Raw genomic sequence first — 13330 nt, 5'->3', positions numbered from 1 at the left:
GGGAGAGTGACAGCCGAAAGCTGTGTAAAGTGTAAAGGGGGCATTATTTTCATCGATTCTTGCAGCTGCCAAAAGGAGAAGCCATTAAAGTAAGTTCTCAAGATAACAGCAGGGCACCAGAGTGGAATAACCATCAGGTGGCTTCATGATCTGGCTATAATTTTACCAAACAGGTCAGGATAGCCAGGTTGAAAAATCCCAATGCCAAACCTGTCCAAAATGTATAGAATACAATACTGTGCCCAGTCATGCTGTACAGAAGAGTTAGCTGAAAATATATAAATTATTACTTTGTCAGAGGTAGTTGCTTTCTCTGACATGGAGTACTACTCGGTGCAAACTGTTTTGTATTGACGTTGAATGTATTTTGCAGGTACTGATTCAAAGGGTATAATAATATTAGGAGACTCTGCGGCTGCCCACTTTCACATACCCCCAGAGTGGTTGACACCTATGACTCTGTCTAAGGTTTGTATGTATCTATGCTCCATCTCTTACAATGAATAGATGAATACTACATGCTGTATACACACGTAATTGTCCTCATGTATCAAAATTGTCAGAGAAGAAGTGGCCTTTTTGGGACGCCCACCACATCTGTGTTCATCTCTTCTAACGTTCTGCACACAACATTCCTCTATACATTGTTTTACCAAAGCTCATCCCGACGGTAGCATGTGTCTCGGGAAGGAAAATCACATTTTATACACACTCTTTTGCCGCATTTTCTGTTAATACTCTCCACAAAAATATCTCATCATCTAAAAATAACAATACCAGAGGAGCCGTCTCCTTTTTCATTCTTGTTTTCCTCTGGGAAGATTGATATATTTGTGTTTATCCAAAGCACCATGTGTGCATGAGAAATTCAGTGCATCTATTCTCCGACGCTCACCTATAATCCATTACATGACTGCTTGGCTCGCCTGTGGATATCGACCGGCCTTTGGTGAATTAATCTTTTGTCTTTGTTCTCTTTTACTTTATCTGCTTTAAAACAAACTTGCACGATGGGAGAAAAATACTACAGTTCCCCAAATATTTAGCATTAAACGGTATTTTATTTAATAGTACAGTCCCAAGCACAGTCTAAAAAGGAGAAGACATTTAGGATCAGCAAACCATGATATTCAACACCCACATAATCGTTCACATTTTTTCAGCCTTTTTTATTGTGCAATTTAGTACTTCATGGCATTTATATGATATGTTTAAAACAAGTCAAGTAATGTATTTTGTCATAAATGGGCCTCACAGCAAGAATAAAACTAAGCCCTCTTAAGAGTGCATTACCTTGACCCAACAAGCCCCCTGTGACAGAGTCACTGGTAATGTAATGGAGGGGAGATATGTTTCACTACGCCTAATGGCATCAGTGTTATAAAATCCAGAGTTGTATTTCCTCCAGCACAGTAAGTGTTGTGAGGATTAAGTTATGTTATGGGCTGGTTTTTAGGGGGACATTCATAGAGCGGGTGGGAGAGTGTCCCCTATACCTCCCCCTGCAGAGCTAGCACCACTGTGTGCTGACAGGACCTTGATGAGGTCACACTCATGTGATCAGTCACATGGTTGAGGAGTCACATGGTCTCAGCTTAAATGACTGAAGGAAAGAACATTCAGTGTGTGGGCCTGGAGAAGGAGCACTGCAGGAGAGTGCTCCATGGACTAGAGTACCTGAACCGTGTGTGTTCTGTCAGCCATGAGCGGGAGGGACTCCACTCATAGAAGGACTGTGTTTGTTCTGCCACCATTTCTCATTTTCCTGTTTTGCCCAGTGGGCTTTATTTTCTTTACTACCCTCCCCTTGGTTTATGCTGCCTATAATAAACCAAAGGAAGTTTTTAAAGCTGCAGTGTACCCGTGTCTACCTCTGTGTGCAGCCGAGTGAGTGGCTCTACCACACCCCATAAGAGTGAGATTGCCCCCCTAGCAGGGACAATATATTGCTAGCTTGCATAAATGTTTAAAGAGCCAGTAATCAGCATATTTTCGAAGTATGGGAAGAGACCCACAAAAACATTTAAAAGTTATCATTGGTTGGATTTGACCCCCTAGTTCTGCAAGACTACAGCACTAATTTCTGAGGACCATACAACGATACAGTTGTGTTATGGAAATCTGAATTTATGCACATTTATAGAGAACGATTGGACTATTGGACTGTTATTCAAGAGTTTTACAAGAATTAATTCTTGTCCTTTGAGAGAAAAACTTGTGTGTCTGTGGAGAACAATATACTTGAATTATGAAATCTGCCACAATGTCTAGATTTCAACGCCAGTCCCAGGATCCATTACCAGTCCACATTGGTTCTGACATGTGAGAGAGCTTCCTTCCTCTCGGTATCAGTGATGTGTATACAGGGGGCTAACTATCTGGCTCAGTTTAATAGTCCTGCCCCTTTCTCTGTCCTTGAATGTAGCATAGGACCTCTCAAACATGTCCCTGACACAACAAGGGGCAGAAAACTCTCTCCTGTCCCGAAACCATTGTGGAAGAGAGGCTAACTTAACCCCAGGAGCTGCACTGAAACTTTACAGACCCTATAGGTACTCCAAGTCCTTGTGGTGTGAGGACCTGGATTACCTAAAAACTGTTTCCAGGTATTGATATAATTGGATACATAAAAACAAATATATGTTGTTTGCGTTAAACATCGTCCTTTTGATTTTTAGAACTCATTTTCCAATTTGGCGCTTGCTATTTCCAATGAACTTGACTGGCCTCAGTTTTCTATGTACACAGGATTTCAGAATTCAACAATCGGGTAAGACAGTGACCAATAAATTATATTTACTCTAGGAACTTCATTAACTTTAGTTATAAAGTAGCTCTAATTCTAGAGTGCTCCACTTTAGGGCATTTTCTAAATGACCTTAGAAAAAATATATCAAGATTCTACTGTTTACAAAGTCAAACATACAGTAATTGCACTTATTAATCAATTTCTTGGAAGCATCTTCAAGGGACCTTAACCATGCTTGGACTATAAGGAAACAGTGTATATAGCTCTTCTAAAGCTCTATGACTCTGCCTGAAGCATCAAGGAGGCATCACTTAATTTTTTGTAATCTCCAAAATAAAGTTCTGAAGTTGCAGATGTCTGCTAACATTTGACACAGCAAATTACTGTATGCCTGCTTGAGTATCTAGGGTACATAGGAAACTTCAGATATGCCATTACAAAGCACAAGGAAGTTACAGTGATCATCATTCTTTACTGAGCAATCCGTAAATAAGAATATATCTTCTGTAACAAAAATATCTCTCTTTCTCCATGTTTTTCCAAGTGATATTGTGTTTCTTTTCTTTAGGGGATGGACACAGTCTTTATATCTACGGTTAAGAGACTGGAACCGCTGCAACCACCGAGATTACCAGAACATAGCTAGGAATGGTGTGTAATGTGTCCAATGAGAAAATGCATATCGGGGTTTAGTTACAAATGCAAAGGAATTCTTAGTGGTGGATATATACTGGAAATGAGAAAGATCATATACCAAGCACATATTGTTAAGAAAATTTGACTAAAGCTCTGCTAATTTTTTTCCAGACCTTGGCAGGTAAATCTGCTTCTTTAGCATTGTGGCTGCTGATCGTGGCAAACCATTGTGAAATAATAATAATAATAATTTTTATTTATATAGCGCCAACATATACAATTAAGTACTGCATTCACCCCTTACAATGCAGCAGTGGTGTGAATGAGCCTGTCATCTGCTAATGATAAGAATGGAGAAAAAGTTTTCACAATTATCAGTGAAGCAATTAACTTAAAAAAAGATTTTCAGTTGTTCATGTAGTTACTGTAGTTCCTATCCAAGTGTTCGTCAGTGGGTCCACTTTTCCTCAGCTTGTCCTTCTTCATGTCTTGACAGGAGGATCATCTAGCAATTTACACTCATACTTGACAAGGTAATGCCGAGTGTTGTATTGGTAAATAGCCATAAATATTGTGGGAGAATGTGGATCTCCAATTAATGCATAACTTAATAACAGGAGATCTGTAGGGAAAACTGTGGCATATACACTCACCGGCCACTTTATTAGGTACACCATGCTAGTAACGGGTTGGACCCCCTTTTGCCTCACTGCCTCAATTCTTCGTGGCATAGATTCAACAAGGTGCTGGAAGCATTCCTCAGAGATTTTGGTCCATATCGACATGATGGCATCACACAGTTGCCGCAGATTTGTCGGCTGCACATCCCAAAGATGCTCCATACAAGGCAGGATGGATCCATGCTTTCATGTTGTTTACGCCAAATTCTGACCCTACCATCCGAATGTCGCAGCAGAAATCGAGACTCATCAGACCAAGCAACGTTTTTCCAATCTTCTACTGTCCAATTTCGATGAGCTTGTACAAATTGTAGCCTCAGTTTCCTGTTCTTAGCTGAAAGGAGTGGTACCCGGTGTGGTCTTCTGCTGCTGTAGCCCATCTGCCTCAAAGTTCGACGCACTGTGCGTTCAGAGATGCTCTTAGGCCTACCTTGGTTGTAACGGGTGGCGATTTGAGTCACTGTTGCCTTTCTATCAGCTCGAACCAGTCTGCCCATTCTCCTCTGACCTCTGGCATCAACAAGGCATTTCCGCCCACAGAACTGCCGCTCACTGGATTTTTTTTCTTTTTCGGACCATTCTCTGTAAACCCTAGAGATGGTTGTGCGTGAAAATCCCAGTAGATCAGCAGTTTCTGAAATACTCAGACCAGCCCTTCTGGCACCAACAACCATGCCACGTTCAAAGGCACTCAAATCACCTTTCTTCCCCATACTGATGCTCGGTTTGAACTGCAGGAGATTGTCTTGACCATGTCTACATGCCTAAATGCACTGAGTTGCCGCCATGTGATTGGCTGATTAGAAATTAAGTGTTAACAAAAAGTTGGACAGGTGTACCTAATAAAGTGGCCAGTGAGTGTAGCTTACTATACAAGTAAAAGACGGACCATTTCCTTATATTGTATGTGTGACTTTGGAATGAGATGTACTTCACATTTGGACTAAAGGGAATATGTCAGCAGGTTTTTGCTATGTAATCCAAAATTCCAGTGGTGTGTCACTTTTTGATTGACTTGGTGAATTTTGATAAAATCACAGTTCTCTCTGCTGCAGATATAGCTTTTGAGCTCTGTATAACCCCGCCTACACCACTGATTGCCAGTTTTCTGTGTACACTATGCATAGGCAGAAAGTTGCCAATTATTGGTGGGGGCGGAGTTATACAGAGCAGGAGGACTACACGGCACAAGACAACTAGTCCTCTAATGATAATCTGCTGATAAAACACTGATTTTATTGAAACTCTAACAAGTAGCCCAGTAAGTGACCCATCAATGGAACCATGGTATCTGCCCCTACTTCATGCTCTTCTACTGCTCTCAAATTACAGTGCAAATATATGCTGACAGATTTCTTTTAATTCTTCCATGAGGCTTACTTCAAAGTAAAATTCCAGTTGGTGCATGAAATTTAGCCTTACCATAGAAAAGGACATTTATCAAAAGCAATTGAGTTGCACAAACTGCATGACTCAATATATTCCTTTAGTTGCGCTACTTATGTATTTCCCAATTAATACTCTCTAGGCTTTATACTGATTATTCATTTTACATTTCAGTATGGCCCGAAATCAGCAATTGGATAAACCTGCAATCGTTTTCTATGCCATGATTGGTAATGACGTCTGCAATCCGTAAGTATCAATGAAAAAAAGATAAATCAATTATTATTATATGTATATACACTGTATATAAATGATTTTATCCTGCAGGCTGGAGATGTGAGTCAGTGAAAATAATTGAGAACTGTTAGATTCTATACTAGATTGTATAATAAAAAAAAAGAAAAAGCTAAAGCACAAAGCATTATATTAAACCTACTCAGAAATATGTTTTCAGTATCATCTGGGTAAGGGTACATTCAGAAAAACTTATTTTTGACATTGAGAATGGACCCAATGTTCCCTTATATGCTAGTGCACATGGGTGATTTTCCATACAGACTTCAGGTTCATGTGGAAAAATGACAGCATGTGCTAGTTTGGTTCAATTTACGCACCAGTGTATGTAGATGCAGGCAGCTCCTACACCCCTCCGCTATGCAAAGTATGGACCATGCATGGTCCGGTCATTGTCTCCTGACCCGAATATATGCCTATGGGACTGTTTAATTCAAGTCAGGAGTAATGCGAGCAGTCTGTGCTTCGCAAGCTTTACTTGAAATGCAAAACACAAATGTGTCAAATCAAGCTTAAAGAGGTTTACAATTAGAAAAAAACATGGCTGCTATCTTCTAAAAACAGTGTCACTCTCATAAGTGGTGTGCAGTATGGAACTCATTGGCAGGTATGGCCCTATTTGTGGAAGAAAGCAGCCATGATTTTTTTTCAATCCTGTACATCCCAATTTAAATTTCCAATAGTAAAAATCTGATTAAAATTTCACACATCATCGATTATAATTATTACCCCATTATAGATCCAATAATTTTAGATATCATATAGTTTCCCTTATTTCCTATAACTGGTACACAGTCATTTGTATGGAATATAAGCAAAGCCCAATAAATTGTTGACTCACAGGTGACATTGTTTTGTCCTAGGATCAATATATTATCCTACACCATGGGTGCACAACATTTTTTGGTCTAAGGGTGACATTGTCATACTGAACCAATCCAAAGGGCCACAAAAAATGTAAAGGGATATTTATATGAATACACCAGCAGAACCAAATTTTAAGTATATGAAAAGTATTTGGAGAGTTTCTGCTCCAAAAATTCTAGTGTGAATACACCCAAACTTAAACTGTGCTTTTGGAACAGAAAATGAACCAAATCTTCCTCATAATCTAAAAACTAAGTTTTGATTTTTTTTTCAGTTTAATATGCAGAATGTTACCGATTTCTACATGATCAGAACCACTGTCAGTACATGAAAGCAGCACCAGAACCACCGTCAGTACAGGCATACATCACCAAGCTTAGTACCATAATCAATTGCAATTTCAGGACAGCCCTATATACACTTGTACCATGTAAATGTGCAACTCCCAGTATGTCCTTACCAATGGTAAGGAGATACTGCGATTTGTTGTTACCAGCCATCATCAGACTGTGAACCATACGGGAACTACAGCACTGATGAGACACAGTTAGTATCACAAATAAACATTTACAGCCAGATACCTTAGGAGTGACATCTTCTCTGATTGACATTGTACCCATCCTTTTTGTCTCCATGTAATACAAATGCCACGATAAGATTTAGACTTCCCTCTTCTCCATCTTCAATAGTACTTCCCAACACAGCACCCTTAAAAATAAAAGTATCATTATACTTCCCCATAAATAAGAATATTTCTCATGGTGTGCCCCTGAACAAAGAATTCCCCCTGACTGTGCTTTCTGTGCAAAATATCCCCTCACACTGCCCTTCTCCATAATATTCCCCTACATTGCCCATCTCTGTAGTGTCCCCCCACATGGCCCTCCACATAATATTTCCCCCACACTGCCTCTCTCCAAAATACTTCCCCACACTGCCTCTCTCCATAATATCAGGCCCTCACACTGCCCTTCTCCATTATATCCCCCTACACCGCCCCCTCTCCATCAGACACGTTTCGAGCAGAGCATGTTCTTAGACTTGGTGTGAATCAAGTCTAAGAACATGCTCTGTTCGAAACGCCTCTGATGATCACATGTTTTTCCTCCCAAGTTGCCCTTATTTTTCAATTTTTTCTACTGAATATTTCTGAATAATTTCTTGTAAATGAAAAGAATAAACCATTGATTTTAATTACAACATACCGGGAGCTGGATCGTTTTCTTTTCTGCATCAAAATGTCATACCTGTTCCAAAATGGTATCAATAAAAATGTTGTCTCGCCCTGCAAAAAAAATAAACCATCACACAGCTCCATATCCCAAAAAATGAAAGTGTTATAGGTCTCAGAAAATGACAACACAAAACCTCCAAAAACTTCAGATTTTTTTTTCTCCACCAAAACAATAAAAAAACTTCACTTGTTTAGTATCACCGTAACCATGCTGATGAGCAGAATCATATTGTGTAGTCATTTTTACCACAAAATGTACACAATAAAACAATTCTCAAAAAACAATGTCAGTATTGTGGGTTTTGTTTTCCATAAATGCACCGCACTTGGAAAATATTTCCCATTTTCCAGTACATTATGTGGTAAAATAAATACTGTCATTCAAAAGTACATCTTGTATCTCACAAAACAAGCCCTCATATGTCTATGTTGTGGTAGTTCAACTCACTTGGCAGTACACGGAAGTAGAAAACTGGAACACTGTCTCTTTAAATCTTCAGTTGGTTTATTATATTGCAGCATAAACCAACAAGAAGGGGAAAGTAAACACAGCAAAAACAGGAAAACAACAACGAAAACAAAACACTGTAACAGAGTCCATACATTTGCGGGTTCCAGCCTGCTCTGGAGCAACAGAGCAAAACAGGTTCAGTCTTTCCTCCTCAGGACACAAAGCACTGGAGAGTCCTCTCTCCAGTCATGCTGAACAAAGACTGCCTCTTGAGCTAAGCCATTTAAGCTCCAGACCATGTGACTCTTCCCCCATGTGACTGAATACATGACTTTGACATCACACAGGTCCTGTCAGCACACCTCGGTGCCGGCCCTGCAGGTGGAGATAAGGTGGACACCCTCCCACCCACTATATGGATGTCTACATAAAAACCATCTAATTACGCAATTTAACTAAATCCTCACAACACTTAATGTGCTGGTGGGAAATTACTTTGGGTTTCATATCACTGACGCCATTAAGAGTACTAGTGACACATATTTTTCCTGAAGAACAGAAAAATAACAACATTATAGCTCTGGGAAAAAGGGAAGGAAAGATACGAAAGTGCAAAAAAACAGAAAATGGCCCACTTGTGGAGATGTTAAGTTCAATTGGGTGTTATCGGGCAGATTTCACTGAGGGTATATACTACAGGGTGGGCCCTTTATATGGATACACCTAAATAAAATGGGAATGGTTGATGATATCAACTTCCTGTTTGTGGCACATTAGTATATTGGAGGGGGAAAACTTTTCAAGATGAGTGGTGACCATTTTGAAGTCGGCCATTTTGGATAAACTTTATTTTTTCCAATGGGAAGAGGGTTATGTGACACATCAAACTTATTGAGAATTTCAGAAGAAAAACAATGGCATGCTTGATTTTAATGTAACTTTATTCTTTAATGAGTAGTTTACAAGTTTATGACCACTTATAAAATGTGTTCAAAGTGCTGCCCATTGTGTTGGATTGTAAATGCAACCCTCTTCTCCCACTCTTGACACACTGATAGCAACACCACAAAAGAAATGCTAGCACAGGCTTCCAGTATCCATTGTTTCAGATGCTGCACATCTCCTATCTTCACAGCATAGACAATTGCCTTCAGATGACCCTAGCATCTGAAACAAAAGTAAGTTGTTTACACACACACAGTAAGGGTACCGTCTCACATAACGATTTACCAACGATCACGACCAGCGATATGACCTGGCCGTGATCGTTGGTAAGTCATTGTGTGGTCGCTGGGGAGCTGTCACACAGTCAGCTCTCCAGCGACCAACGATGCCGAAGGCCCCGGGTAACCAGGGTAAACATCGGGTTACTAAGCGCAGGGCCGCGCTTAGTAACTCGATGTTTACCGTGGTTACCAGCGTAAAAGTAAAAAAAAACAAACAGTACATACTCACATTCCGGTGTCTGTCCCCCGGCGTTCTGCTTCTCTCCACTGTGTCTGTGCCAGCCGGAAAGCACAGCGGTGACGTCACCGCTGTGCTCGCTTTCCGGCTGGCCGGCGCTCACAGTGCATAACAAGTGTTATGGGTTAATTATATTCTTATGAAACACTGCGGAGATTGGTTCTGCTCTGGTTATTTTTGCAGTTTATTATTCATGTGAGGCTAAAGGACAATTATGGTGGCTTGATTGATTAATGGAGGTCTCTCATATGGTTTATTTCTTGCCCTTAAGACATGCTATGGTGATATTGTCTGTCCGGAATTTTTTCCTTCCTCCTAGACATATATATCTAACAAAGGCTTTTTTAATAATGTTATTGCCTAATCTTCAATAAGAAATTTGCATCGTGTCAGTTATTATGGAAAATAATTTTTTAGCATATACCTCTACAATAATAATTTTTTGAAAATTTATCTGGGTCACTAAACCTGTTGTCATTAGAGTTCTACTTATATGCCTTGCCTTCTGTTTTTTTGCTTGGTATGAGGCACCATCTGTTTTTAATGTTGTGTTATTTGTATTGAAATAAATAAATGTGTATATGTTTTCTACTAAAAATTGTGTTGATAACACTTCTTGACCCTGTGAGGGGTCAGTATGTTTGACTTTTTAATAGTGTATAAAATTAGATCAGGAAATCAGAGCTGAATCATTACATCTCACACACTGAAAAACCTGAGCTAAGGTGGGGCGTTTTCTTTTTCTGCTGTGTTGCCGCCTGCTTATGATTGATCAATTCATACAAGGTGAAGAAGTACAGACAAAAAGTAGTGAACAAAAGTTAAGTCATTAACCCCTTTCTGACATCTGACGTACTATCCCGTCGAGGTGGGGTGGGCCCGTATGACCACCGACGGGATAGTACGTCATAAGCGATCGGCCGCGCTCACGGGGGGAGCGCGGCCGATCGCGGCCGGGTGTCAGCTGCATATCGCAGCTGACATCCGGCACTATGTGCCAGGAGCGGTCACGGACCGCCCCCGGCACATTAACCCCCGGCACACCGCGATCAAACATGATCGCGGTGTACCGGCGGTATAGGGAAGCATCGCGCAGGGAGGGGGCTCCCTGCGGGCTTCCCTGAGACCCCCGCAGCAATGCGATGTGATCGCGTTGCTCCGAGGGTCTCCTACCTCCCTCCTCGCCGCAGGTCCCGGATCCAAGATGGCCGCGGCATCCGGGTCCTGCAGGGAGGGAGGTGGCTTACCGAGTGCCTGCTCAGAGCAGGCGCTGGTAAGCCTGCAGCCCTGCATAGCAGATCGCCGATCTGACAGAGTGCTGTGCACACTGTCAGATCACCGATCTGTAATGTCCCCCCCCTGGGACAAAGTAAAAAAGTTAAAAAAAAATTTTTTCCACATGTGTAAAAAAATAAATAAAAAATAAATTCCTAAATAAAGAAAAAAAAAATATTATTCCCATAAATACATTTCTTTATCTAAATTTAAAAAAAAAACCAATAAAAGTACACATATTTAGTATCGCCGCATCCGTAACGACCCAACCTATAAAACTGTCCCACTAGTTAACCCCTTCAGTAAACACCGTGAGAAAAAAAAAACGAGGCAAAAAACAACGCTTTATTACCATACCGCCGAACAAAAAGTGGAATAACACGCGATCAAAAAGACAGATATAAATAAACATGGTACCGCTGAAAACTTCATCTTGTCCCGCAAAAAACGAGCCACCACACAGCATCATCAGCAAAAAAATAAAAAAGTTATAGTCCTGAGAATAAAGCGATACCAAAATAATTATTTTTTCTATAAAATAGCTTTTATCGTATAAAAGCGCCAAAACATAAAAAAATGATATAAATGAGGTATCGCTGTAATCGTACTGACCCGACGAATAAAACTGCTTCATCAATTTTACCAAACGCGGAACGGTATAAACGCCTCCCCCAAAAGAAATTCATGAATAGCTGGTTTTTGATCATTCTGCCTCACAAAAATCGGAATAAAAAGCGATCAAAAAATGTCATGTGCCCGAAAATGTTACCAATAAAAACGTAAACTTGTCCCGCAAAAAACAAGACCTCACATGACTCTGTGGACTCAAATATGGAAAAATTATAGCTTTCAAAATGTGGTAACGCAAAAAATATTTTTTGCAATAAAAAGCGTCTTTCAGTGTGTGACGGCTGCCAATCATAAAAATCCGCTAAATAACCCGCTATAAAAGTAAATCAAACCCCCCTTCATCACCCCCTTAGTTAGGGAAAAATAAAAAAATAAAAAAAATGTATTTATTTCCATTTTCCCATTAGGGTTAGGGCTAGGGTTAGGGTTAGGGCTAGGGTTAGGGCTAGGGTTATTGCTAGGGTTAGGGTTAGGGCTAGGGTTAGGGCTAGGGTTATTGCTAGGGTTAGGGCTAGGGTTAGGGCTAGGGTTATTGCTAGGGTTAGGGCTAGGGCTAGGGTTAGGGTTATTGCTAGGGTTAGGGCTAGGGTTAGGGCTAGGGTTAGGGATAGGGTTATTGCTAGGGTTAGGGCTAGGGTTAGGGATAGGGTTATTGCTAGGGTTAGGGCTAGGGTTAGGGCTAGGGTTAAGGCTACAGTTAGGGTTGGGGCTAAAGTTAGGGTTAGGGTTTGGATTACATTTACGGTTGGGAATAGGGTTGGGATTAGGGTTAGGGGTGTGTCAGGGTTAGGGGTGTAGTTAGGGTTACCATTTGGATTAGGGTAAGGGGTGTGTTTGGATTAGGGTTTCAGTTATAATTGGGGGGGTTCCACTGTTTAGGCACATCAGGGGCTCTCCAAACGGGACATGGCATCCGATCTCAATTCCAGACAATTCTGCGTTGAAAAAGTAAAACAGTGCTCCTTCCCTTCAGAGCTCTCCCGTGTGCCCAAACAGGTGTTTACCCCAACATATGGGGTATCAGCGTACTCAGGACAAATTGGAAAACATATTTTGGGGTCCAATTTCTCCTGTTACCCTTGGGAAAATACAAAACTGGGGGCTAAAAAATAAGTTTTGTGGGAAAAAAAGGATTTTTTATTTTCACGGCTCTGCGTTGTAAACTGTAGTGAAACACTTGGGGGTTCAATGTTTTCACAACACATCTAGATAAGTTCCTTGGGAGGTCTAGTTTCCAATTTGGGGTCACTTGTGGGGGTTTCTACTGTTTGGGTACATCAGGGGCTCTGCAAATGCAACGTGACGCCTGCAGACCAATCCATTTAAGTCTGCATTCCAAATGGCGCTCCTTCCCTTCCGAGCTCTGTCATGCGCCCAAACAGTGCTTCCCCCCCACATATGGGGTATCAGCGTACTCAGAACAAATTGGACGACAACAACTTTTGGGGTCCAATTTATTATGTTACCCTTGTAAAAATACAAAGCTGGGGGCTAAAAAATCATTTCTGTGAAAAAAAAGAGGAATTTTTATTTTCACGGCTCTGCGTTATAAACTGTAGTGAAACACTTGGGGGTTCAAAGCTCTCAAAACACATCTAGATAAGTTCCTTAGGGGGTCTACTTTCCAAAATGGTGTCACTTGTGGGGGGTTTTAATGTTTCGGC

At 40.8% G+C, this 13330-nt stretch overlaps 1 protein-coding gene across 4 annotated transcripts in view; it reads left to right on the top strand.

The window, feature by feature from the left end:
• Positions 1-13330, top strand: part of AOAH (acyloxyacyl hydrolase) — a 310271-nt gene that overhangs the window by 167600 nt on the left and 129341 nt on the right. For all 4 annotated transcript variants that reach the window (XM_077269241.1, XM_077269239.1, XM_077269242.1 and 1 more), the window contains 5 exons: positions 374-468; positions 2679-2770; positions 3318-3400; positions 3882-3918; positions 5626-5700. In XM_077269241.1, coding sequence (XP_077125356.1) covers positions 374-468; positions 2679-2770; positions 3318-3400; positions 3882-3918; positions 5626-5700 — 382 coding nt within the window. The remainder of the gene's footprint in view (positions 1-373; positions 469-2678; positions 2771-3317; positions 3401-3881; positions 3919-5625; positions 5701-13330) is intronic.

Source organism: Ranitomeya variabilis, chromosome 6 (genome assembly GCF_051348905.1).
Source record: "Ranitomeya variabilis isolate aRanVar5 chromosome 6, aRanVar5.hap1, whole genome shotgun sequence".
Taxonomy (NCBI): Eukaryota; Metazoa; Chordata; class Amphibia; order Anura; family Dendrobatidae; genus Ranitomeya; species Ranitomeya variabilis.
This window is presented reverse-complemented; position numbering and strand designations above follow the sequence as displayed.